Consider the following 26293-nt stretch of genomic DNA (forward strand, 5'->3'; position numbering starts at 1 on the left):
ACAAAGTGGTTCTGAGTTCTTCTTGATGTGTTGACACGAAGAACCATCCTCTTTACATGTAACAATGTGCTTAATATGTGTATACACACATATGTGTGTATGCACACACAAATAACAATGAGAGGCTAACATGAAAGCCAAAAGAGGTTGGAAAATTGTGAGGGAAAGGATACTTTCTCCAAGTTGCTAAACTCCTTATCACCACAATTACTTTTTCTTTTGGCATGCATCATCCGTTCCCTCCAGCCCTCTCCTTCCCTTCAGCATCCAGGTGCAGAAGCTACAGTGAAGGCTAATGGATGGGACAAGAAAAAAAAGTCATAGGGTATTGTGCTGGTTTTGGCTGGGATAGAGTTAGTTTTCTTCATCGTAGCTAGTATGGGGCTGTGTTTTGGATTTGTGCTGGAAACAGTGTTGATAACACAGGGGTGTTTTCGTCACTGCTGAGCAGTGCTTGCACAGAGTCAAGGCCTTTTCTGCTCCTCACCCCACCCCACCAGCGAGTAGGCTGGGGGTGCACAAGAAGCTGGGAGGGGACACAGCTGGGACAGGTGACCCCGACTGACCAAAGGGATATCCCATACCATATGGTGTCATGCTCAGCATATACAGCTGGGGGAAGAAGGAAATGGGGGGGACATTTGGAGTGATGGCGTTTGTCTTCCCAAGTAACCGTTACGCGTGATGGAGCCCTGCTTTCCTGGAGATGGCTGAACACCTGCCTGCCCATGGCAAGGAGTGAATGAATTCCTTGCTTTGCTTTGCTTGCGTGCACGGCTTTTGCTTTCCCTATTAAACTGTCTTTATCTCAACCCACGAGTTTTCTCACTTTTACTCTTCTGATTCTCTCCCCCATCCCACCGGGGGGGAGTGAGCAAGCGGCTCTGTAGTGCTTAGCTGCCGGCTGGGGTTGAACCATGTGTATGGTTAAACCATATACTGTAAGGTATGTTAATCATAAGTTAGGCTGTTACTTTGATTTTCTTTAAAAAATTAAAAAAAAAAAAAGGAAAAAAGAAAAAAGAGAATAAGAATTGAAAACAGATCTGTCATGGAGCATTTGTAAGCGGCAGTGCCACAAACCCTTTGGGTCTTTCTGCTCAGGTCATAAGGGATCTGGTTAAAATCACATCAGTCCTTAATCCACAGGTAATTGACAGCACAGCTCTCAATGGCTCAGTGTGGTATACTGCTGCAGTGCTCATTACTGCTGCAGACCTTTAATCAGTATATTTTTAGTCACGTGCACCCTGTTGGCTGTACACAGCCTATTGAGACAATACACAATTTGCACGTTTATCATAATTAATTACCTGCTGACATACTAAAAGCTGTTACCATCTAGCATCCAATTCAGAGGAATGTATTCGATGGAACGAGGCCAAGCTATATGATGCACACATACAGCCTCAAAACACTCATGAGAAACATGAGTTGTTCCCTGTGCTAAATGCTACGTGGTAGTTTTTATTCCTCAGAGCCCCAGGAACTTGGGTGGATGAAAGACCTCTTCCTCATTCCTTATGGAGCTCTGAAAATATCCCAAGTTTTGCCTAATTTATACAACCCAGTCCTCCGGGTCCTCCTCAGTTGCCAATGTCCTACTGTGAAGGCTCCATTAAATCTTTTATTTATTTGTCCATAGAGGCCACTGAAGAATGTCACAAGGTATTTCCTTTCCCGAAGTAGATTAAGCTAAACATGAATGAGGCCCTAACATTATTCTGGATAAGGGTGTGCACTCATATTTTGCCAGACTACTGACAGTCTGCAGGGAGTAAAGTATTTCCGGGCCTGGTTTCTGACCACCTTACATGCAAGTAGGTGCAGATTTGTTACACTCATGACTTGGCAGTATTTTCCATTCATGCTTTGTAATGTCAGATGCAAATGAACACAAAGTTCAAAACGCCGGGGAAAAAAGTATCGTACCAATTGCCCCTGCATATACCTCAGCCTCTGCTGTCCCACTGAGCAAGCTGAAGTCTAAGGCCAGATTTTTTTAAAAATTGTAATTGAATAGTAATTAAAAATGGAGAGCTCCAGCACAGTGCTGGCAGCGTGATTTCATTTTAGCATTAAGCAGTAGGTTTACTGGTAACTCAGACAACTGTCCACCTACAAAAACTCTCTTTAGGTCAATCATCCCCAAGGATGTCTGTCCTGAACTATGTCCAAAAAACAGCTGAACAAGAGATTCTGGCCAGTAACAAGTACCACCAGAGAGGACCAATATTTTCGCATTATGAAAATACAGCTCAAGAGGATCTCTACTTTTTAATAATCACATGCAATTCTTATTACAAAACTAAAGTCGGTTTTGCATTTGACTCAGTCTGGGCAGAAAATGCAGTCCTCAGCTGTAAAGTTGGTAATGCTCTGCTGACCCAAAAACTAGCAATGCAGTTCAGGTATTCTGCAGAGCCAACAACTCCACCTCACCCCCAAATGCCCTAAGTACATTCAAGGTACGCTTTTAAAGCTTGTCTCCCTTGCAGTTTGTCTCCAACTTCTTATCCTTTAAGTTACTTATTTCTTGGCACCCCCTGCCTCGTTAGGTATAAAAGTCCAATGTCTGAAGGAGGGATTTAGGCACTATTACTGTAAATATCTGGAAGCCAATGTGATGACCGGTTACTTGTATTTACTTAAAAGTGTTACTGTGTAGCATCCAAAGGCTGTTGACGTGGATCACCACTGCATTCTGCAAAATTCTGTAAAAGCAAGCAGAAAGGAAGTTTCTGTTGCTGACAGCTAATTCTTTTAGACTCGGAAAGTGATAAGCTAAGTGGTACATCTCCAGGTCACAGCAACCTCCTATAACAGCATGAACTACAAGCATAATTTTCTCACATCAAGCAGTTTGAGGAAAATGAATCTGCTGCTTTATCTATTTTCAGCATTATGAAACCATCATATAGAAATAAGCCAATAAATGTATGTAGCCCACAAACATGCTTGTAATCTAGAGCAGCTGAAGTACTTGATAAAAGCATCTGATGACTTATGCATAGTGTAAGTAATATACTCTCCATTAGCAGCTTTAAAAATCAAGCCATATTGCTGAAGTAGATAATGGTGTAGATGAGGTACATGACCAGTGGCTTGGGCTTTCCTCTTGGACAAATCTCTTGCTGCTGTTGAGTATTACAAAACCCCATGAGCTGTGAAGGACATGAATTGTCCCTGGGAGCTGAGGTTCTGTGGGATGCTGCTAACAAGCTAAATACGCTAGGTTTTGCAAACTCTGAAAAGTGGGATTGCAATTTATTAGCCCGAGAGGATTTTCCAGAAGGAGGTTTGAGTGTTGCACTGCAATGGGGTCTGAAGAAAGGGTCGACCCTGTTGTCCTGTTAGGTTACATATCTTTCCAAGAGTGAAAGGAAGGGAAAAATACGTTCAGAAATTATATCATATGGTTAGTTTCTTCCAGCTATAGCACATCAGGTCTGAGTCCTTTAGCTAGGTGAAAGACTGTCTGAAAAAGCACTTTTGGGAGGCTTGTTCAGTAAATTGTTTTTCCGTGTCTTTCTGAAGAAGGGCTCCTAGTACTTCTTAAAAGTTGGCATGGAGGTCCCCAGGTACATTGATACATTCAGTATGTACAGCTGCAAGAGCTACGGAAGGCTTTTTTCTATAGAAATCTGAGTACCTGAGGCAACAACTGCTCTCTAGTTTGGAAACTAAGCAGACGCTTTTGTCTGTGTTTACTCCCAAGGGAAAGTAATGTGACCATCATAAGGCTGTGAGTTACATCAATTTTAAAAGATATTGCTTTGAATTAACAGAAAAGTGAGTAGGAAAATTCTTCCTTCTGGAAATCTAGTTCTCAGCTGATTATTTGTGTGTTGATATTCATTCTTTCCAAGTAAACAAAGCAATAAGCTCTTCTTATGAGCCAAGTGAATCAACATTAGTGGAATGAAAATCACTCTCTTACATAATTGTTTTTCCCCTACCTCCAAGCCCTTAAAAAAAGGCCAGAAAATCCACCTTAGAAAAAAATCTGGCTGCAGTGACCTTATAAATTAAAACAAAAGGTGTGATAAAATGGTAGGGAGAGAAGGATTTAATCTTTCATTTAAAAAAAAGTATGTATGTACAAGGTTTTGAACATGCCTTAAAAAGAATCCTATACTCCACTGCATATTTGCAAAGAAAAATGATGAAAACATGCCCTAACTGTCTGGTGGGCAAAAGAAATATGAAATCGGCAGATGTATCAAAAAACTATGGATAAATTAATATTTAAAAAAAAATTAACTTTGCATGTAGTTCCGGTGCTGCCTCTGTACTCCGGGAATGTAGTCAGTGTAGGAATCCTTGAGTCAGATAAATCCAACTTCAAAATAAGAGGGAAGCAGGCCCTTAAATGACTTCGCTACATTGGAATTAAAGGAGTCCACTCAGTCCTGCCTTCACGATCGATCGTCTCATTCTAACAACGATCTCCACCAGCAACTGCTGTCTATAGTCTCACGCTAAGTGCAGACATTGAGAAGTCACTAAAACTCATCCGACTGTATTTTAAGTAGACACCAAACAACCACCACAACAATGAAGTCTGTTTGTGAGTGATTTTTCATTGTCTGCAATATAAAAGTCAATAATGGTCCCAGATACTGGTAAAGTGCCATTTCTAGTAGACACAGCTGAAGGGGGAATTCACACTGCACAAGATGCAGGACAACAGAGAGAAGCGTTCCTCCTCCTACGACTAAGGCGGGCTGTGGGGGGGAATTGTCCTTCCAAAACCTTATGAGATTAGATGGCATCTTAAGATGCCAAACTTTTTAGCGTGGTTCTGCTCCAATTCTGTGATAGCTAATTATGAAGGAAGTCGACTTCCTTCCACACAGTGGAAGTCGTCTGGGTAATTCAAGAACAGCACAAGGCTTTTTATTTCCTGTATGTGGTCAGAGCAACAGGCAGTGTATAACATACACCAGGAAGAATTCTTTTTCTTTTTTATCAGGAACATGAGTAACTTAGGAGTTTGCCAAAATGCCACGATCACTGATCTTCTGTGAAGAACTGTTTCAGCCCAATGCATTAACAATGCCAATGACAGCCACAGCAAAGATCACCAGCTCACCGGCGCCGTCGTGCTCTTCTGCAATATCTGATCAGCCTGCTGGCTACTACATTAGCCCTTATGTCTAAGGCAACTCCTGTTTTTAAAATGGAAATAAAAATCATCATCTTCATAGCACTAAAAATTAAAAATCTATATGCCACTCTACAGGTTATCTTCAGCCCCACCCTAGGCCCAAACTCCTGAAGAGTTGTGAAGTCCCCTGGAAAGCCTTCACAGCCCAGCTGCACCCACTCCCACCCCAGCCTCAGACGTCTGCCGTCTCCCAGCTCGCTATTTCCACACCCAGGCGGTACCAGGTCCCCTACAACTCACATGCATTGTGTCAGGCATAGGTACGTAACTGCGCTTCTGTAGAATTTGCTCAAGTAAACGATAGAAAGCTTATGGCAGCACTAGGTTTTCAGGCTGGCTGTGGAGGGAAAAATGATACCTTACCTGGCATAAAGCCTACTGGTAGAAAGTTAACTCCTCGACATATTTTGAACTAGCAGAGTGAGTAAGTTTACACAAGCTCAGTGCTTTGTGTTTTTACTGTACCACCAAAACATGGTCAGAGAGTACACAAGTCTTACCATTACTGACTCCTTATCTTCAAAATCTTCTACGTGTATTTGATCCAAGTTCTTAAGCACCCACTCAGTGTGTGCAATCCTGACCTCCCAGGACCGGTGATATTTGCACACCACAGAAACAATGGAGCCATTTGTCTTGCAGGCAGGCCTGGGCAGGGGAGACAGCTCTCTCCCTCGCTGGCCCCAGCTGGGGCATTTGTTTCAAGAAAGAGAAAGGACTGAATTTCACAGCCTTAGAACAAGACACAATATCGCTTCTCTAACCTTATTTTCCTCTTCCTAAACGCACGCAAGCCTTCTCAAGCCACTGATGACAGAATAAACAGGAGAAAGGCAAAAATATACCAGGACACATACACAAACAGTGTATATACTCTTAAATGACTGCAAGCTAATCCATGAGAAAGACTTACAGAAAATGTAGTGTTAGAAATAGCAGGATGCCCGTAACACTCCATTAAGGATACTGATGACAAACTGCTTTTTCTCCTGGTGTTTCACAATTTAAATGTCTACTCACTTGCTTTCTACATACTTTGCGAGCAGTGGACAGAAGGCCAAGCAAAGACCATTTCTATTCCCACACTTTTCCGTTAAGCTCTCACTAAATGTCATTGTTTTCCTAAATTGCTCCCAGAAACCAAATTTGCATTTAATATCAATCCGGTGCAAGTACAGCGTTTCCTCCTTTACACTAATTGTTTTTTTAAAGATGCTTTCATCAAATGCATGATAGAAACTTTTGGAATGTACCCCTTGAAATGTCCTGCTGAGTTTTTGCTGTCATTTGGTAACAAATCTCATGAGAGCCTTCAATGGAAGTTAACATTCTTTGCATGTGTCATACTGCAAGTCTTCAAAGCAGAAGTTTATAACAAAGTCTTAATGTGACTTAAAAGCTCCAAGTCCTTTTCTAGATATCTGCTTTATGTTTGCTGACATTGCTGACTGCCCAGAATTTGGCTGGCTCTGACCAGATCTAAGCACAAAGGCAAACTGAAATGACGCAGAACTTACTTTTTCCTCCTTTATACTTCCTTAACAAATAGAAAATTAGCAGCATGCGCGTAAGGAAAGTAATGCAACAAAAGAAAAGAATGCCCAAAGCCACAACCAACCAAACCCACCCACTCACATGCCAGTTGGTTTTTAAAGTGATTTCTACAGCTAACGAAAGGGACAGATTGGGAGTCCTGAAACACGAAGACTGTTCTACCCACATACACAGCGCTTCCTGGGAGGCAACCAGCACGTTGTGCTGCCGCTAAAATAAAAAGGAAAGAAAAGAAAAGCCATATTATGTATCCACCTCTAGAGGTCAAAAGGAGAGTTACTAGCCTAAGGGAAAGGACAGGTTGACAGTAACTTTATATGGCCTTTATGATCTACTAATCCTGAGCTGATCAGAACAGATCACTCGGGTACTGTGAAACCCTATCGTTCAGCGACTTCCAGCCTGCCCTGTGGGCCGTGACCTTAGCTCTGCAGTTCCTGAGCATACCTTACCTCTGAAGCTGTGCTGAGTCTTCAGACAACAATTTTATGGCTCTGCTCTACAGTGCTTGCACAACAGTACTGTTTTCAGTCACATATTTGTGTGGCCACAGCATGCTACTGTAGCTCTGTAACTGAAATAAAGTCGTAGAGTAAGGACCTTTCCAAAGCTGTACCAGCAAGAAGCAGTTCAGCCTGTAAGACTCATGCAACCCTTGTCTTTGGCCCAAAGCGTGGCCCTCTGGCAGCTCAAGCCAATGTACATCAGCCCTATCCTTGCAACGATGCTCATGCAACAGCACAGAGAGCCAGTTCAGCAACATGGGTCAGCTCAAAATGAACCCCGTCAAAAACCTGTTTCAGTTAGATGAGCTACCTGAACTTCTCCTAAGGCAGTCGCACAGCATTACTGACGGTGCAAGCAAGAGCTGTCGATAGAAGGAGGTAGGACAGAAAGGCAGCAGCCTCAGTTTAAATCTGTTTGGGCCACTGTGGCCACTCCATGAGGCTGCCATATTGATTCTGGTTTCTGGGAAATTAGCTTCAGCCTATAGAAACTACTGTGACTCAAAATTCGTTTTTGTAAGAGGACCGTTTGAGCTGCAGCTATTGTATTTTGAAATGAAAATGTTTAATCTGCCAAGAACTGAGACGAAACACAAGATTTAAAAAAAAAAAAAAGAGAAAAGTGAGCAAAATACTGTAATTGGCCTTTTCATGGACGTGACTCTTAAAATGTAGCTTACTTTAGAATCATACTGCATGACAGAATATGGCTGTTTATTTAAAATTCTTCCTTTGCTTAGGTCTTGTATTATTTAAAGCTTGTCCCATATTGACATTTACAAGGTATGGAAAGAACCACCTATGCCATCCTTTCTCCACAAGGCCAAAACATCTGCTTTCCAACTAACTCTGAAGTGCTTAAGAAAAGAGGAGAAAAGTTTTATGCTTGTCTTTGGCCATCACACCAGCTTGCTTTTACTGCCTGAAATACAAATAGCATGTCTAGATAACCGAACTCTGACAATTGGAAAATCAGACTAGTTAGTACACTGTCATTTTTTTTAAGCAAGGAGACCTTGTCAATTCTACCTGTCAAGTGAGTTTGGGCCAGATTGTTAAACATTTCAAGAGAGCAGAATAAAACATGTTCCCTCCATGGCGCAGACTTTCATTTACTTTCCTTGCTCACAAGCACACCATTAGAGACCACAGCACAAGACTGGCCACAGGACTAGCCTATATTACTGAAACTGTTCCAGGTCTTTTGCTCAAGCTACTGCTGTGAATGGGAATCACTAGAATTTCAGTTTCATGGCAGATAAGATAGTATTTAGGACTTGCCTCAGCTTTCCTATATTTGCACCACTATGAAGTACGATTGGCAGTGACCCAATTTCATTATTCTTAGCTAGATGAGTCAGTAAGTGTGGAGAGAGAAATGAAATGGGCAGCTAATCAACACAAAAATCAGATATTCTGAGGCCAAGATATTTAAATGCCGGTGACTCAACTTTTGCAGCAGTGTATGCAGCAAGAACAGGAAATATACTATTGAACCTTCTTATGACAACAGCTTTGATGTGAAAGGCTGAAATAGCTTGTTCTCCCTGCTGTGATTCAGAAAGCTGGAACCTTAATCCTGGATTTCTGCAGAACTTACAAGTGCTTCTGAGCTCATTAAAGGACATCAGAGAATACAAGGCTTCTGCAGGATGCATGGTAAGTAAATGTCTTTCAAAGCCTATGGAAAGAGACACAGGTGACAAAAGGCTGGCCCGGGAAGCTCTGCTGCTGTTTGACATACAGTCCATCTAAGGCTCATCCACCTCTCCAGTGGCAGACTGCTGCTGCTACGAGGTAGGGAAAGAGAAGAGTTCCTCCATCCTTCTACAGTGTCATGAAAACTTACTATGTTTGATAGTGATTTTACTTCTTGTTTTAAATCTGTTATCCCAAACGCAGATTTTATGTTGGAATACAGCTGATAACTATTCTAGAACAAACTTTCTAAACTCAGAAACTACAACTCACTATAACCTTTCATGAATATTTGTACAGAGGCACAAGACAGCCACTTCTTTACAAAGTTTAGGAACTTCCTCTTACCTGATGCTTATTGTTTGTTTTTCTTCTCGCGTAGCAGGGGTTCCACGGAGGAGGTGGTGAGAGCGATGTATACTACTGTCCTGCAGTGGTAATTCTTACAGCAGATATATGCTGGGGCAAGGCTATGAAATTACCTGTGTGCCTGATTTTCATGTCACTATAAATTGGTAGAAACTGAAAATTTATCAGTGGATTTAGATTAGTTAGCTTTGACAATTGTCAGTATGCAATCCTGGTAAATCTGTAGATAGAGACCGTGAATATAGCAAATTGACTGCCAGTTAGGCTTGATTTTCTTGATCCCCTTAGTAGTGCTCCACAGGCCAACTGAAAACTTCCAGTTTAGGTTCAAATCAACACAAAAATTAATCCCGTCTCCTACAAGTAAGATGGCGGTTGATTGAGGCTCACAGGCGATGCAACAAAACACAAAGAAGCTTCATCTTAAAAATAAAAGTGAATGATTTTGTTCAGTATTATTTCAGAGTCAGATAAAATAGGTTTTGGGAACAAGAACATGTGTTTGCAAAAAAAAAATCCCAAAGAAAACCAAACCAAAACAAGGAAGTCTCTCTTTTTAGAGCTGAATGGGGAGGAGATACAAAAGTGCAAGAGGTTCAAATTTGTACCAAATAATTTCTTTCTCACAGAGCCAAAGCTGTTAACTGCTGTTAGGCTCTGCTTTATCCTTCTGCTGGAGACTGTCATGCAGATTGCCCTTTCTGCCTACTAAACAATCCAAGCAAGACAGAAGCAAATTAAGGCTGCTGCAGCATAACCAAGCTGCTATCTGTCTTTTTTTATTTCCTTAATATTACTGTAATACTTGGAGATTAAGCTGCCCCTTGAGTGGGAACATCCTTCTCTCTGTTACTGGTTATCTGTGTGGTTGACTCGGTAACCTGCTCACTTGTTTCCTTCTGCTGTCTCATACTAATACTCTGCAGACCATGTCACACGTGGGCCTTTATAATCTCCTGTATAGAGATCTTGTAGTTAATGATTGCTAGATGTTGACTTTTACGGCTCATAAAGCCACTAGCAGATATCAAATTTAATACGTTCAACTGACATCAATGATGTATTTTATCTCTTGCTTTGAATTACTACATTTCTGGGGTTTGCAAGATTAAAAATAGCATAGCACAACAGAAGAGGCCTTTTAATACTGCTTACTAGCAAACGGGAGTTTCTGTCACAACCCAAAGGCTACGGCAACCAGATGCTACACAGTTAAAGAAGAGACACCGCAACACAGTAGCTTCCGAGCACTGATACCGCTGGCAAACCATCTCCACAGGGGAAGCAGCATTCTTGTTTTCAGGGAAGCAGCCACAGTGCCCAGACTAATACTTATCCTTCTGAAGACACATCATCTTCCATAAAACAAAATGAGGTGCTGAGAGCTTGGGCAAAGCAGCTGGAAGAAAGGATAAGCGAGAACGTAGGCTCACAGGGAAGGAATGGAACGGAGGTTCTTAAAAAACAAATAGTTGAACCTTGCAATCATTAAATAGGATGTATTATTTACTGAATGCCATTGGACTGAGCAAGTTTCTTTGCTGGTCACAGTTTACCCATTTTCCCTACTCTGCAAGAAGAAATGTAATGCTTTGACAAAACAGGATGATAGGTGACGACTAGTTGGAGTGCCCTCCTCCATAAAAGTGTACGTGCCCAGCTCGCAGTCAGAGGCCAGGTGAGCTGGGCTGCTTTTCTCCGGCTGTGATACTAGTGTGCAGTAGCTAGTGTGCTGAAACAGACTGCTCTAACACACCACGGTAACCCCAGTTGTGAAGCGTGTCTGTGCACCAAAGCCTTCCAAGCACTGTAAGACAGTTTTACTCTTCAGTAAAATGAGAGTATAATGAGATCCTAACTATGCACAGTCAAACTTCCCATGATGTCATGATTTCTCTCAGACCTCCAACTCACACTATGTGCCAATCAATCATGGCCCTTCTTTTGGTGCGTTCTGTCATCTCCAAGCTTCTCCCGTAATCTGTAACCCATTGCCAACTAACCATTTGTACACCAGTCCCCACAAACACCACCCAGGAAGGGAGTAGACACAGTATTTTATGCTCAGTTGAGCACAACTAGCCTGTTCTCACACTCAACGACAGATGGGACATTTAAAGCGTGCAAGTTGTAGGCACAAATCTGCATCACACTCTGGTCACCAGCATGGAATTTCACTCCATTACCTACAGCCAGCATTCAGGAAACCATCCAAGGCAGATTGTGCTCTATAAAACATCATGTTAACACCACTTTTGAAGAAGAATGGCTATCGTTGCTAAATAGTTCCCAGTAAAATAAAGATTGTCAAAAAGATACTCAAATATTATTCTTTCTCCATTCATGGGACATGGTTCACACACCCTGCCTCTCTCCCTCAGTGAAAAAAGTGCTAAATCACCACAATCAAAAAGCAGACTTTCCCCCTCTTTATCTGGTTAGGTTCTGCCAGTGGAATCTTCATCCCTCTGGAACATAGATTAAGTATTTAGGAAAAAGAAGCAAAAGATGCAAAGAAGAGATTTGGGATGTCACTGTGTAGTATTTAGCTTCCTTCTGAACTGCTAATGCATTTTTCTGGTGATGCAGCTACTAAATAACACCCTCTTGTATTTAAACATAACTAGTCAAGGCTGGTTTTTTTTTTCCTTTTCTTTCCGCTCTCCCTTTCCCCTCCTCTCCTATTCAATGGTAGATCTCTGCACATGGGGGGATTCTGATACCTGGAATTCACATGTTAATAACTAGGACTCCATGAAAAAGTTCAGCTGTGAATACCAGAGGTGTATGATGTTGCACTGGCTGCTGGTTTTTTAGGACTGCATATATCTGCACATCTTAGTCTACGTTACTGCTGCACTTCAATCTGCCCTGGTACATGTAATTTAGTCACTCTGGATTTTGCCAGCAGTACATACAAAATGCAGTTTGCTCGGACTGATAATACAAGAGGGAGCAACTGATGATTATAGGTAGAAAAGACAAGGATGCACAAGATAGATCTTATGATCTATTTTAGGTGATGATGTAGCTCTCATTGCTGCACAAGAGTTTCTCATGCTCTTTGATCACCACACTACCTTCATCAATGGACCACATATCCTTACCTTCCTCTTTCTTACCTTCCTTTCCTAAGAGGACCATGTGGAAACTTAAACACGTTATCTAACTGTTCTTTAAGCCCCTGGCATTGATAAAGGAGATTCGAATGAGAAGAGAGTTAGAGAATGGAGAGAAGTCTATGCACAGATGGTGAAAAGGCGTAAGAGAGAGGTGTGGAATAGAGAAACAAAGAGTCTGAAGATCTTTTCTGCCATCAGCTTGACTAGCTTTTTAACTGGAACACAGGCACTTCCATGACTTTTCAAATGCCCAACTTGTCACAACACAGCACAAGATCTACAGCATAAATGATCCAAATCCATAACCACAGCTTTCCAAGTGGGAGTTAACAGGCTTTGGGATACCAGCAGGTGCAGGGACATGATTATTTGATACGATTACAATTTTTTTTTGTATTGGGCTTCTTTAAAATTAAAATAGGACTATTCATAATTTGTCTCCCCTCCACCAGCTACTGAAGCATCTTCATTTAACAAAAAAGCTTTCACTTCAACGTTAAGTGCACGCATGAATGAAATATGCAACTAAAAGACATTTAATGATATTTGCACAAATACTTTCCAGCGATCATTCTAATTTTAATTATCTAGTGGATGAACCCTGCCTCTGAACAAGTCAAATGTTTTTTTGCAGCCAGTCCCTAACTCTGAGGGCTGTGTCTCCTATTTCAAACCTGCTTTGCAGCTTTCACACTAATATTTTTCATTTTGCACCCTAGCTTTAGAGCCGCTCAATTTTTTCCTCTGTTTTTGATTTCTAAACGCTCTTTGTTTCTATCTATACAATCAAAACCAGTGCACCGAAAATAAAATGTGGGATATAAATATGTGAAAACAAAATTTGGGAAAGTTGCAAGCAATTTTTCCAGCAAAAAATACTACATGTTCAAAAATACATAAATAAAGATTTTAATAAGCCTCACACAAACAGGCACATGCCTACTCGTTCCCCCAAATTCTCAGAGCTCTTGCGTAAGACTTCTTTTATATTTGTCTTAGTCCCTGAAGTTACACACATCTTAAAGTTAAAAAAGATAGACTTGTTAATAACACACAAATGTTCATAGACATAACATCTTTACAGATATCCTCTGTGAGCAGATCAAGCCACTCTCCATATGTATTTAAACGCAGTGGAAGGCTGGAGTTTTTAAGCTGACAGATCTGTGCCTGGGTAAGAGGGGTTCTATTTTCACTCTTCGAGCAGCGAGAGATTAGCAGCTTGAAATCACTTTGACAGTTTCAGTTACTCTATTGCATACCGCAGGGAGTTTTAATTCCAACCTGTGAAATTGTAATTGCTTCTCAAGAAGAGCGGAAGGATTCTGGGTAATGGCCACAGCCAAGCTCAATGTCAGAGTTGCCAGTTGCTGCCACTTCAGATATTACTTGCCGTTATTCAAAAATCACTCCAGCTTTCCATATGGGAAGCTGAACTAGGGAGTGAAACTAAATTAACAGAAGCTGTCAGATGTTCAGAGATGTGAGGCAACGATGCGATAGAGGTGGATGAACTCTCCTCAAAAGGTACCTTCTCCTTTCTCTCTCCTGCTTTACAGAACAAGCTTTACATAGACCACATTTTTTATTTCAGATTCTTTTTCTAAAGTATACCATTAATAGAAAGCTACAATGAAAAGATTAAATGACAAAGTCCACCAGCATCCAAAACCATGCACAAGTAGGACATAAAAAGTGTGCACTTAATGTTGTTCAGAAGAGATTTAAGATGTCTTTGCTATTCAAGTCTTGTGGTTTGCAAGATTTCTCACTGAAAACAGCCAAAGAGAACTCAGAGCTGCCACAGACATTTAAGAAAAATAGTTGAGGCTTCCTTGGTACCAAAAGGAAATTAGATTCTTTTTTGCTTTAAAAAAAAAGACATTGAATGTACATTGCTTATTAGCAGATGCATTCTCTAGTGATGAGTGTGTTCACCCACGTGTAAGAGTGAGATCAAACGACTGTAGGGAAACTTCTGCAATGACCTCATTAACTTGGAGTGCAGTAGATTTCTCACCCATCCTGATGGCTTGTAAAGAGAGAATACTTGGTGGAAGCAGGCCTCAAACGTAATGATGATGTAAAAATTAAAAACGCCACCTGGCATGGCATTTAGAAGCATTCAGGGAGCCAAATGGGAGCAAAAATCACAGATCAGATGTGTTCAGGTCAACCCATTCCATGAAGCAGATACACTTCTACAGTTCACTCTACTCTCACTGAGGTTTCCCAGTGCCCTTTAACAGCAGCCTCAAGCAGCATGCAGTTTGGGTTTTGCCTGAAGGTCCAGATGAGCTGTTTGACCAGAAATGACTTGGTGGCTTTGAAAGCTTTAGCTGCAAATAAACCAGAACAAATGACAAACACTCTACTGCTCTACAGTAAAAAGTGTCAATAAGCCCTCTCAAAATCTAAAGGAAGATAATAAAATACTTGATAAACAACACTTCCTACTTATCAGGTTAAAGCTCAGTTTAAGAATATACTGCATCTGTGGGCAATGTCATTTACAAAGTCTTCTTCACCCTCTTCCTGTATATTGCGTTATTTCTAAGAAAATAAGCTGGTCCCATTAAAGCCAACGATGCACAGAATCTAAATCACAAGCTTCGTAAATCTCTGTAACGGCTGATGCAATGAGTCTGTAATTGCTACAATTAGATAAGCTAGAGTGGCTGACAGAGAGTGCTAGAGGCATAGAACATATCTGCATAGTTTATTCCTATCAAATGCAAAAATTTGGCTCAGATATAACGATTTTGTCAACTCATAGTTTTCCTGAGAATCTTGTGATACGTGGTACTTTCCTGAAAATTTCAGCTCCCAGAGTCAAGTGGGTTTTTTTTAATATTTCAGATTTGTTAAAACTGTGAATTATTGATTGTTACATGTTCCTGGTTGTAAAGAAAAGCCTGAAAAAACCAAGCAGAAGCAAATCAAAAGCACAGTTTTTTTTTTAAAATCTCATGAATTTTGAGTCTTGGCTCATGACCTTCAGTGGTTGCAATAAGAAATATAGTATTCAAGTCATTACACACCTAATTTCCTGAAGACAGTTACATTTGTTGTTATAATTTACAGGCTGTACTGAAAGCATCATGGTGGAACTTCCTGATTAATTGTCTGTAACTACTAGGAATCCTCAGTTTATAAAGTACAAAGCATCCTTCCTAGGGGATTATTCATCTGCACTGTAGAGCCACTGTACTAGTTTTGGCTGGGACAGAGTTAATTTTCTTCATTGTAGCTGGTATGGGGCTATGGTTTGGATTTGTGACCAAACCAGTGTTGATAACACAGGGATGTTTCAGCTGTGGCTGAGCAGTGCTTGCACAGCATCAAGGCCTTTTCTGCTCCTCACCCCACCCCACCAGCGAGTGGGCTGGGGGTGCACAAGAAGCTGGGAGGGGACACAGCCGGGACAGCTGACCCCAACTGACCAAAGGGATATCCCATACCCTATGGCGTCGTGCTCAGCATATACAGCTGGGGGAAGAAGGAAATGGGGGGGACGTTTGGAGTGATGGTGTTTGTCTTCCCAAGTCACCGTTACGCGTGATGGAGCCCTGCTTTCCTGGAGATGGCTGAACACCTGCCTGCCCATGGGAAGGAGTGAATGAATTCCTTGTTTTGTTTTGCTTGTGTGCACGGCTTTTGCTTTCCCTATGAAACTGTCTTTATCTCAACCCAGGAGTTTTCTCATTTTTACTCTTCTGATTCTCTCCCCCATCCCACCGGGGGGGAGTGAGCGAGCGGCTCTGTGTTAACTGCCTACCGGGGTTAAACCACAACAGCCATGTAGGCAGCTCAGCTCTGTCTGTGCTGGTATGACACAAACATACCGAAAAAAAAATACAGTTCCTGCTTTTAAGATTTTAAACAGACTTTGCAAGCAGAAGTTTGGATGAAGATGAACAAGCGAATGAACAATGTCATGCAGTCAGCTGCTGGCAGAACTGGGCACAGAGTCCAGTCCTTGACTGAACAGCACAATCTGAAGATGCGTGGAGATCCTGTCATGACAAAAACGGCTTGAAGAAAGTAATTAGAAATTTGCAGCGTGCAAAATGTAACCTCCCCACTAACAGAGCAATATTGTCTTACACGCAGCATGATCCAATGCACAGCTAATACGAGACTCATATTTAGTTCTCTGAGCATTATACTAAATCTATAGAGACTATTAAATCCATCTTTTAAGAGAACTCTACCATTAGAAGTCCATCTTCCTATTCAATGATAAAAACCCAATACTTTTAAAACTATTTCTATGTAAAAAATAATTCTTGTTTTATTAACAAAGCCTAGTAACTTACTGTGAAATTGAGAGGGGCAAGATGGCAGGCCAAAAATTCTTTCAGACATGACAGCAAAATCAATAGCAAGAAATGACAAACTTTAACAGCCCAGCAGTGTTTGATTCTAATGTAAAAAGACACATATCAAACCATCACACTGCATTAAGCAAAATCTTTAAGAAAGCTTTAAATGTTCTGCCCATTAAAGATTACCAACATCACTCAATGGAAAGATTTCTTATAAACTTCATGAGTTTCCTGCATGCAATTTTACCTGCTACAGCAGTTATGAAAAGAGTAAGCAATGCAAACATTACATCATTTTAGAAAAAAGAAGAGGAAAGATGCAACAAACTGTTCTGCCGACCAAGGATCTCAAATTTTGGCAAGACAGGTCTCCCTAGAGCTTATTAACATTCTCTCCTATGAATGACAGGAAAGGCATAGGGTGAGTACAAATTATTGCCCAATTTATGTTAACTTTTTTTTTTTTTTTTAAAAAAAAGGAATTGTTGGTAAAAGTGTTTCCTTTGAAGATTTTAAACAGCAGTTTTATTGTCTTCATAAAAGCCTCATTCAGTTCACGGTTCTGTTTTCATTCACCGTAGTAAAACATAACAAGAACTGCCAGTAGAGCCAGGCTGACAGACAGTATCTTCAGTCCACCTCCTTCTTGTTGCCATGGGAGCTGCAAAGCCATCCACGAGCTGAGCGGTGTTTTCACTGGGATCTCAGCAGAAGGCTGTGCTTTCCAGTTTGTGCCATTCTGTGGTGCACGTCTGAACTCCTGTGAAGAAATGCACATATTAAGATTGAAACTGTTACGTATTTCTGATTGTACATACCAAATACAAATACAATCTCCTCTTTATATTGGGGTTCAAATTAATATCCCTTTTCAAAACAAACAACAATTCAGCCTGCACTGCGTCATCATCAGGTCATCAGTTTTTCATACAGAAATCTTACCAATGCCATACAAAGTCAATCTTTCTAATGAAATTAACTGCCAAGCTGTTAGCAACAGAAACAAATCTCCAGAGCTCAATGTCATCAAAGAGAGTTGTTTGATGATTTTTTTTTTTATTTGTTTGTTTTGCTGCTATCTCACTACTCTCCCATTTTTGGCTTCTTCAAAAGAAATGTCTGACCAGTGATAAAGGGGACCACAACACAACAATCCTTTCCACAGCAGGACTCTTCTAAAGTCAATCATCGTCTCCTGGTGTGCCAGCTCAGTGGTGCTTGAAAATCGTCCCACAGGGCTTTTCCTTTCCCCTGACCCTCAGGAGGCAGCTGTGCTAAAACACTCACCTTGTCATTCAGCATATTGAATCCGAGTTCCCTGCTGTGCCTACCATTACCGTTCTCAACCTTACTGAAAGCACCAAGAGCCCCCAGAATATGAGGACTTTTAACTGCAGCAGAAGTTACAGATGTTGAGTCACTATTTCAGCTGAAAATCCAAGTGGAAAGAATAAGAAACTCTTCTCTCTTGCAACCTTGTTCAGTTCAGCACGCTAGCATTGTAGATAATCAGAAGTACAAACATCTATTAAACTGCAATCTGATGACATTTGCAAGAGGCATAAGTGGTAAAGGTGTAATTAAAGAAAGGTGTAATGATCTTGCATCATAAGATTCAGTATTTCTGTTCATAATTTCTTTTTTCCTCCCTCTATTTCAATAATCTCTTAGGAATTCAACTATGCCTGGATTCCCTCTCTTACCAAAGGTATTTCTGGGCAAACTCAAAGAAATATCAAACCTCCAAGAAAGGTGCCTGCCCATGAAAGCGCGACAGCACAATTCAAACTGTCTGTGACTGCCTCCTGTTTTCCATTTCAGGAATCAGCTCCATTATAGTAATTGTAGAAGGAAAATAATGATTACTACTGGTTAGGTAAGCAAGCATCAAAGGGGCAAATGACAGCCTGGCATAAGTGCTATTCTAACATCTGAGGTATTGTTGATTTAATCACAACTCACACAGGCAAAGGGTTACTGAAGAAGTGACCTATGAAATGAGGATGACTTCTTATATATACTGCACCCAGAAGATCATCAACCGGGTAAACAGAGGAAGAGGAAAGAGGTAACCAAATTGGGGTGTAGTTCTCCTCAGTGTAAGGCACAAAAGCGCTACTCCAGGACTTCAGCCTATATTGCGCAGAATATGTTAGCTTCACCAAAAACTACGAAACTGCTTCATATTGTTATTAATTACAATCAATTCCTAAGGCATCTGAAATTTTAGTAATTGGCCACAGCTATTTTATCCCCCAAAATCAAAGCTGATTAACCTTTGCCTGCAGAATAAACTGGAAAACATACAGTATTAAGGACTTTTTATACATGAATCAAAACTAATTTGCTATTTATTCTTTCTAGACATTTATAAAGCCTTTCTTTTCTTTGCAGGTCTCACAAATCTCTACCAATCTAAGGTGCATAATTTATGATCATGACCCATTTTTACATGTATCATTGGTATGTTAACACTAAGGCTAAGGTGATTTAAAAGAATAGATAAAGCTGTAAAAATACCAATACAACCAAAGACTGATTTCTTCTGATATTTAATTTTCACCAATTTACGACTTAAAATTTGGCTGACTACAATCAGACTCTCAACTCCTTATTAAATATTTCTACACAGCTTGATAATCAGTAAAGTCCTGAATATTTAGTTGCACAAGACTAGATGCTATCCCTTAGAAAACAGATAAAAAGGGCCACTACCTCATAAATGACTTTGTAACTTTCTCCTCACTGCTCCTCTTCATGCTCAGCCTCAGACAGCCTACCTACCTGTCTCTGCAAGGCTGGGGACAGCCAGCAAAACACCCCAAACACAAGTTACAACTCGTAAAAAGTTTTGAGGGACTTTTTTTCCCCCCCTTTTCTAACAGTTAAACACATTAGTGTTTCATGCATTCATTCATGTTCCTGTGCAGTAGTTTTCAGTAGTGATTTCACTGGCACTTCATTTTTGTTTTACAGTTTTTCCGTTTTTGAACATAAACCCAAATAGTTTCATCTTGGTATAATTTTGATCATGAATAGCCTATACTGGTTTTTTTTTGTTACCATATTGCTTTCTTAAACCTCTATTGCAACATGCAATACATATGCATTAGGTAGTGCTGCATACTGTTAGTAGGACAGAATGGCACCAGATTTTAGCAAGGCTTACGAAGTTCCAGTGGTGGAGAATGCCACTGGCCCCATGGCCAGTTGTCCCAGTGCTACTTCATCTCAGTAAGTCAGCCTGTAAAGTTGTAAGTCCCATTTTCTTCCTTACTTTACCATATTTCCTATAAATTAGATGATCATACTGATACAGTAAACCCATTTTTTATTTTCTTTCTGTAGATGAGATTTTCTCTTACAGTATTTTATTAATATTGAAACTTAACTGGGTCGGAGGTACAATTCTCACAATTTCACTATGCTTTTGTTTTCCTTCTTTCTTATATTTTGAACTCTGATGCATTTTGTTTCTACTGGTAGCCACATTTTCTAAACTGCTCAAAACTTTCACATTTTTGCAGCATCTCAGATCTGGTTTAAAAAAACCAGAAGTTCTTCTTTCAATAGATGCATACCTGAAATACTACTCCTATTACCTTGCTAACCTGAATTCTTTACAATTTTTCTCACGGATTAAACTGTTCTTACATGGACAAAAAGATCACAATTTGCAAACTAAAGTGACCCTTTTCTTTAAGATGTACTTCACAGCTTATTACTTAAAACACTACTGCATTTCTGTTTGATAACGTCTGTCTCTTCAGATGATCCTGCCAAATATTTTCTTTCAAGAAAAGTAATGAATATGTGTCCTGGTTTCAGCTGAGATAGAGTTAATTTTCTTTATAGTGGCTGGTATGGGGCTATGTTTTGGATTTGTGCTGAAAACAGTGTTGATAATACAGAGATGTTTTAGTTGTTGCTGCACCAGTCAAGGACTTTTCAGCTTCCCGTGCTCTGCCAGGTGCAGAAGAAGCTGGGAGGGGGCACAGCCAGGATAGTTGATCCAAACTGACCAAAGGGCTATTCCATACCATATGATGTCATGCTCAGTATATAAAGCTGGGGAAGAAGAAGGAAGGGGGGACATTTGGAGTGATGGCGTTTGTCTTCCCAAGTAACCGTTACGCGTGATGGAGCCCTGCTTTCCTGGAGATGGCTGAACACCTGCCTGCCCATGGGAAGGAGTGAATGAATTCCTTGCTTTGCTTCGCTTGTGTGCACGACTTTTGCTTTCCCTATTAAACTGTCTTTATCTCAACCCTCGAGTTTTCTTGCTTTTGCTCTTCCGATTCTCTCCCCCATCCCACCGGGGGGGAGTGAGCGAGCGGCTGCGTGATGCTTAGTTGCCATCTGGGGCTAAACCAAGACAGTATGTTCATCTGATCCATGTTTTCTAAGAACTATTCTCTTAGTTTGCCCCAAAATTCTGCCTTGCAATGCTGACACATGGGTAATACCACTGGCTTCCTTGAAAATTTCCGTCATTATTGTCACAGAAGATGCATTTGTAAAAAAGGGTACATCTGGTTCCCTGCAACTGAAAGGCTCTTTTAGAAAATGGCAGCCTTTTGTCCCCCCTGCAATTCGTACAACAGCTTTCAAAACCAGGATAATCTCTCAGAGACACCTGCAGGTAGATGCCTCTTCCTAAGAGTCTGTCGTGTAGCTCTGTCAGATGCGGCACCAGACTCTCAGTGGGAAGAGGAAAAGCCCTGCTAAGCTGCCCATGTTCTTGCACTCCTTTAAGCCTTAGCTAAGGGCGGAGTGCCCCTCACGGCAGTCTGGACAACAGTAGAGTGCCTGTCTAGAATATAATCAGTTCTTATTAACATACAAGTATCATATTACCAGCTGTGCTAGTCAAAAACACTGTATATATATTTTTATTTGGGCAAAAAGTCCTTCTGTAGGCTCTGTATGAGGAACTAGTTTTCAGGTAAAGTATACAGTATATATTGTAGTGTATAGTGCATGCACAGAGAAGGAGGGGAGAGGATGAAGTTACAGAAACTAAAACTAAAATTAAGCCTTCTAGGGTACACAAGCAAATTACAAGAGCTTCTTTGGGCTGTCATATGAGCTTCAGAGTTTGCAATACTGTAGTGTTATATTCTGAGATCCTCCCATATCCTTTGCCTTGAAGAGCTATCCAAGACACCTGCAGAAAAGATCTTTCATGTTTTGTGGGGAGGGGAGTTCTCCACAGAAAACCAAGTTTATTAGAGCTCTTTTACGCACCTTTGGTGTAAAAAACCTGGGTGGAGGAAAAGATCTCATTTGTTGAACTAGCAGTTACACTGGTCCACTCCCTGTGCTCTCACTTTATAGAAGTATTAATTCTGAAAGGCCCTTATGTGTATCTCTAGATAAAATATTTGCAGTGCATTAGCTTTTCAAGGACATCTTCAAGGCATTTCTGTAATATTCTGAACTGATATAACTGGTGATATTTCTACACACAATCACTAGTCAGAGTGCAAGTTTCTTAAGCTGAGCTCAGAAATTACACTTTTGTAGCTGCAAGAACCAGGAAGATTAGCATGATTCACTTCAGTGGAATTTAGAAGTAAACCCAAAGCCTCTTTTACCCAAAAAATACTTGGAGGAAATCCTAAGGTAAAAAAGTTTCCAGAAATATGTTTTTATACTAGTTTAAGTCTTGATAGGCCATAAACTCTTTGGTAGACTTGTTAATAAGGAGTATTGCTCTCACTAAAAAGGACCGCAATGAAGGAAAAGGTACTCTGAGATTTAAACCTATATACTATTAATCAAAATGAGGGGAGGAAGGGAAATTATCAAACCGAAATGCAAAGACAGACACTTTGAGCTAAGCATCTTGTATTTCCAGGGAGGCAGCCTTTCATCTTGTTTTGGCAGCCACAAAGTAAACACAAGACTTTGCTAATAAGGTATAATATAAATTATTAAACCATCTAGTGTATGATCAAATGCATTTCAGATTATTTTTGAATAATTCTGCCTTGACGACTGCCAGGAGTAATATATTTTGTGTACTCTTGCACAGATCCATTGACTGCTGTCTTTCTGAAGCTCCAGTCCTAGACTTAAACTGCTGTGCATGAAAGAAATATATAATCACATCAAAACCTAAGCTTTGGCATCTGTCAATCACAGCCTAGCTTTTCGTAAGCTCTCACTTCATGTTAGTCAACAAAGACATGAGAGCAACTCTTTAGCTCTGAGCTGAGGTTTTAATAGATTCAAAATATTTCTTACATGCAAATTTCTTTTATGGCTCAGGGGCACTGTTAGAGCTTGAAGTGTTAGCTAACTGCTGTGAAAAACTACTTGACTGAGCATATCTCAAGATAAATTAGACTTCTGAATTTTTTAGCCCAACCAAGTACATCTTACACACTTGTACCACTGGCTTTAAAAATACAGACTTTTATATAATCATGCACAACAAGTCTGTGTGACAAATTAAAAGAAAACATGTTAAAATATGCATCACATATCCTACTGCACCATTTGAAACTCTGGGCTATTACACTTTGGAGGCATTTTTCAGATTTAAAAAACAAACAGTTACTGAAGGTCACATAGATTACACATCCAAAAAATATGTAAATTAAATTTTATTGAATAGTTCCGGAAGACAAATTTAGTTCTGTAGGTATTAAGAGAGCTCCTTTGATTTATTACTTACAAAATTCCACCAGCCTTCTGCAAATGTGGAATGCTGATCTTAAAGTAGAAAATAAATGGCATACAAAATATTTTTTTCTAATGGAATTAACATGATAATTCCCACAAGAAGCATCCCTGCCACCATGTATTCCATTGAATGCGCAGTGCTATGTTGTTAAGAGAAAATGCTGTCTACGAGCATGCTTGTGTCAGATGTTATCAGCTGTACACCATTCCTAGGAATTCACTGATTCCAAATACACATGGAGTTTACTTACCCATTTTAAGAAACGGGAAACCTTGAAAAAATAAATAAAGCAGCCAGGCACTTTTGCAAAAGAATTTCATGTTGTTTCTTCTTTTTGTGTGCATATATACATATATGTTTGTGTATGTGCGTGATGTATGACTGTATGCTTTAATATGTGAGGGGAAAGAACTGAGCTGAAGGATAAATACAGATTTATTATTAATCTCTCAGTAAATGGTCAGAGTCTCAGCAATAATTAGGATTCTTAATCTGTTAACCCCAAATCATTACCACTGAAGTTATAGCAAGAAAATAAATTAATCAAAGCATCTTGCAAATAGCTGTAGTCACTAAAACTGTCTTACTGTCTGCCATAGGATCCTAGGATAATTCAGACTGCATCTGGGCCATCCTCCTGCTCAAAGAAGCATTAGCTATGGCCTGGTTTGCTCAGGGATTTAATTAGTTGGGCTTTGAAAACCTCCAAGGATGGAGACTGCACAGCCTCTCTGGGCCTTTGTTCTGCTGCTTGACCATCTTCATGGGGAAAATGTTTCTCTTCATATCTAGTCTGAACCTCTCATTTCAACTTATGCCCACTGTCTCTCATCCTCCCACATGCACCACTGTGAAGCACTTGGCTCAGTCTTCTCAAGAACCTTCCCATAGACACTGGGGGGCTTCTGTTAGGGTATCCTGAAGCCATCCCTTCTCCAGACTTGAACAAGCCTGGTCCCCCAGCCTCTCCTCATAGGCCAAGTGCTCCAGCCCCTGACTATCTCTGTGACCCTACACTGAACTTGTTCCAGTTACCAATTCCTAATTTACATCAAGATCACTACACATGACCCAATAAAGTCAGGTAAGCAATACTCCTAGCAGCTGGACCATGGTCAAATACAAACATAAAATACATTTAATAATGGGAGGATATAGAGATTGACCTTAAGCTCAGCTGCATCAAATCTGACAGTTTCTTCCAGGTTTGTCATCCCTTATGGAGATCATCTTTAACTAGGGCCTACACCTGACCTGCATAGCAAGTCAGCAAAATCTCGTTTCTTTCCCAGTAACACTTGCATGATCTGTCTGATTCCTTTGGTCAGAGTAGAAAAAACACCTTTCCCATTACTCAACTAGCTCTCACCTTGATTACTACTACAATCTCCTCCTGTCTGTCCGGTTTTCCTTCTCCCCATTTCTCTCCCCATTTCTCTCCTGCATCATCTGATCATATGGCCTCTCCTAATAGACAAAAGCAGAGATGCCAATAGGAACACAAATTTGGAGTGACATGCCATATCATGAGTTTCTGTCCATGTCACACAGACCCATCTCTGGAACTTCCTCCTCCTACATTAACATTAAATTCAAACTTTAATATTCCCATGTAAGAGTATAAAAGAAATCAATTCTCTCTCTGTAAGTTACTGTACCTGAACTTCCCACCATTACTGTAAGTCTCCACTGGTATTTTTCTTGGCAGACATCTCTCTGCTCTCTTCAATGTTCTCACCTAAGGGTAGGCCCTTGCCTACCTACCTCTTTTTCCTCCCCTAAATAGTCTTTAAGGATTATTCCCTCAATGAGCCGTCAAAATTCATAACACAGTTAAAATCTAGACAGAAGGCTGAGTAACTGGGGCTTATTAAATGACTTCCTTTTTGATGTACATTTTGAGGAGGAGGGAAACAACCAGAAAGATCAACTAACAAAAGAAACAAAAAGCAGAGAAACAAACAACCAAGAAAACACAAGCCAAAAACACCTCCAAAATGTTTAAAATACAGTCTTGTGCTGCTTTCTATTATGCTCTCTTGTTTTAGCTTGTTTCTTTGTAATATAAATGCTTCCAGCCAGGAGTTGACTCTTTTTTTACATATTTGCATTTTGTGCTGCTATTAAACTTAGTGACTTAGTATTCTCCCACTATACAAATAATGCATTGTCAAAATAACCTGTCATTCAAGGTCAGAAGCAACATTTTGAAGAATAGTCAGTGTGATGTCTGGATTCTGAGCTGCCCTTTTTTTTTTTTTTTTTTTTTTAATAATAAGGTGTGGGGGATGTCAATCACTATGCTGGAAAAAAATGACATGCAAGCCAGCATTCCAGTTAGCACTTGCAGCCACAAGAGAACTGAGAGATTTTTAAGTGGAAAAAGTTTGTGATTCAAAAATCACAGTCGTCCAAGTAATGACTTGAAATGAAGAACGAACCTAGCAGCACAATGTGGACAAATTCAGGATGGGGTTCTGTCACTATTTATTTCCCTGTGCATAGCACAGTTTTATGAAGGAGATGGCAGGTGCTTGCTCTGGGCACTTATCTGGTAATTAGTTGGCTAACAGACAAATCTGTTTCCTAGAGATCACCAGCACAGACTTCATGGCTTTGAAAATACATTACAGTGAATTACAGGATGCACATTTACTTGTAATAACACTAGGTACCATTTTTCAATGTGCATACCATGGCCTGTCTTCACAGATATCATTCCACAGGATTCCAGCTTGCTCCTTCTTTAAAGGATCATAGAGATTTTTTGTTGCTTTTTTTGTTGCCTTTTTTTTTAAAAATAAGTATTTTAAGGTTGTGTTTACAATACAACAATTTTCCCAGTTTATTTTGCT

At 40.3% G+C, this 26293-nt stretch overlaps 1 protein-coding gene and 1 long non-coding RNA gene across 3 annotated transcripts in view; one reads left to right on the forward strand and one right to left on the reverse strand.

Moving 5' to 3' along the window:
• Nucleotides 1–8637: 8637 nt before the first annotated feature.
• Nucleotides 8638–19822, forward strand: LOC142405776 (uncharacterized). The gene is made up of 3 exons (XR_012774333.1): nucleotides 8638–8889; nucleotides 18569–18623; nucleotides 18714–19822. It is a non-coding gene; the product is annotated as an uncharacterized LOC142405776 (long non-coding RNA).
• CDKAL1 (CDKAL1 threonylcarbamoyladenosine tRNA methylthiotransferase) overlaps nucleotides 16657–26293 on the reverse strand; it is a 434528-nt gene continuing 424891 nt past the window's right edge. Inside the window, exon 17 of one of the 2 annotated variants that reach the window (XM_075493754.1) lies at nucleotides 16657–17507. In XM_075493754.1, coding sequence (XP_075349869.1) covers nucleotides 17316–17507 — 192 coding nt within the window. In that variant the 3' untranslated portion in view covers nucleotides 16657–17315. The remainder of the gene's footprint in view (nucleotides 17508–26293) is intronic. The other variant, XM_075493753.1, reaches the window with a different exon arrangement.

Source organism: Mycteria americana, chromosome 2, assembly GCF_035582795.1.
Source record: "Mycteria americana isolate JAX WOST 10 ecotype Jacksonville Zoo and Gardens chromosome 2, USCA_MyAme_1.0, whole genome shotgun sequence".
Classification (NCBI taxonomy): Eukaryota; Metazoa; Chordata; class Aves; order Ciconiiformes; family Ciconiidae; genus Mycteria; species Mycteria americana.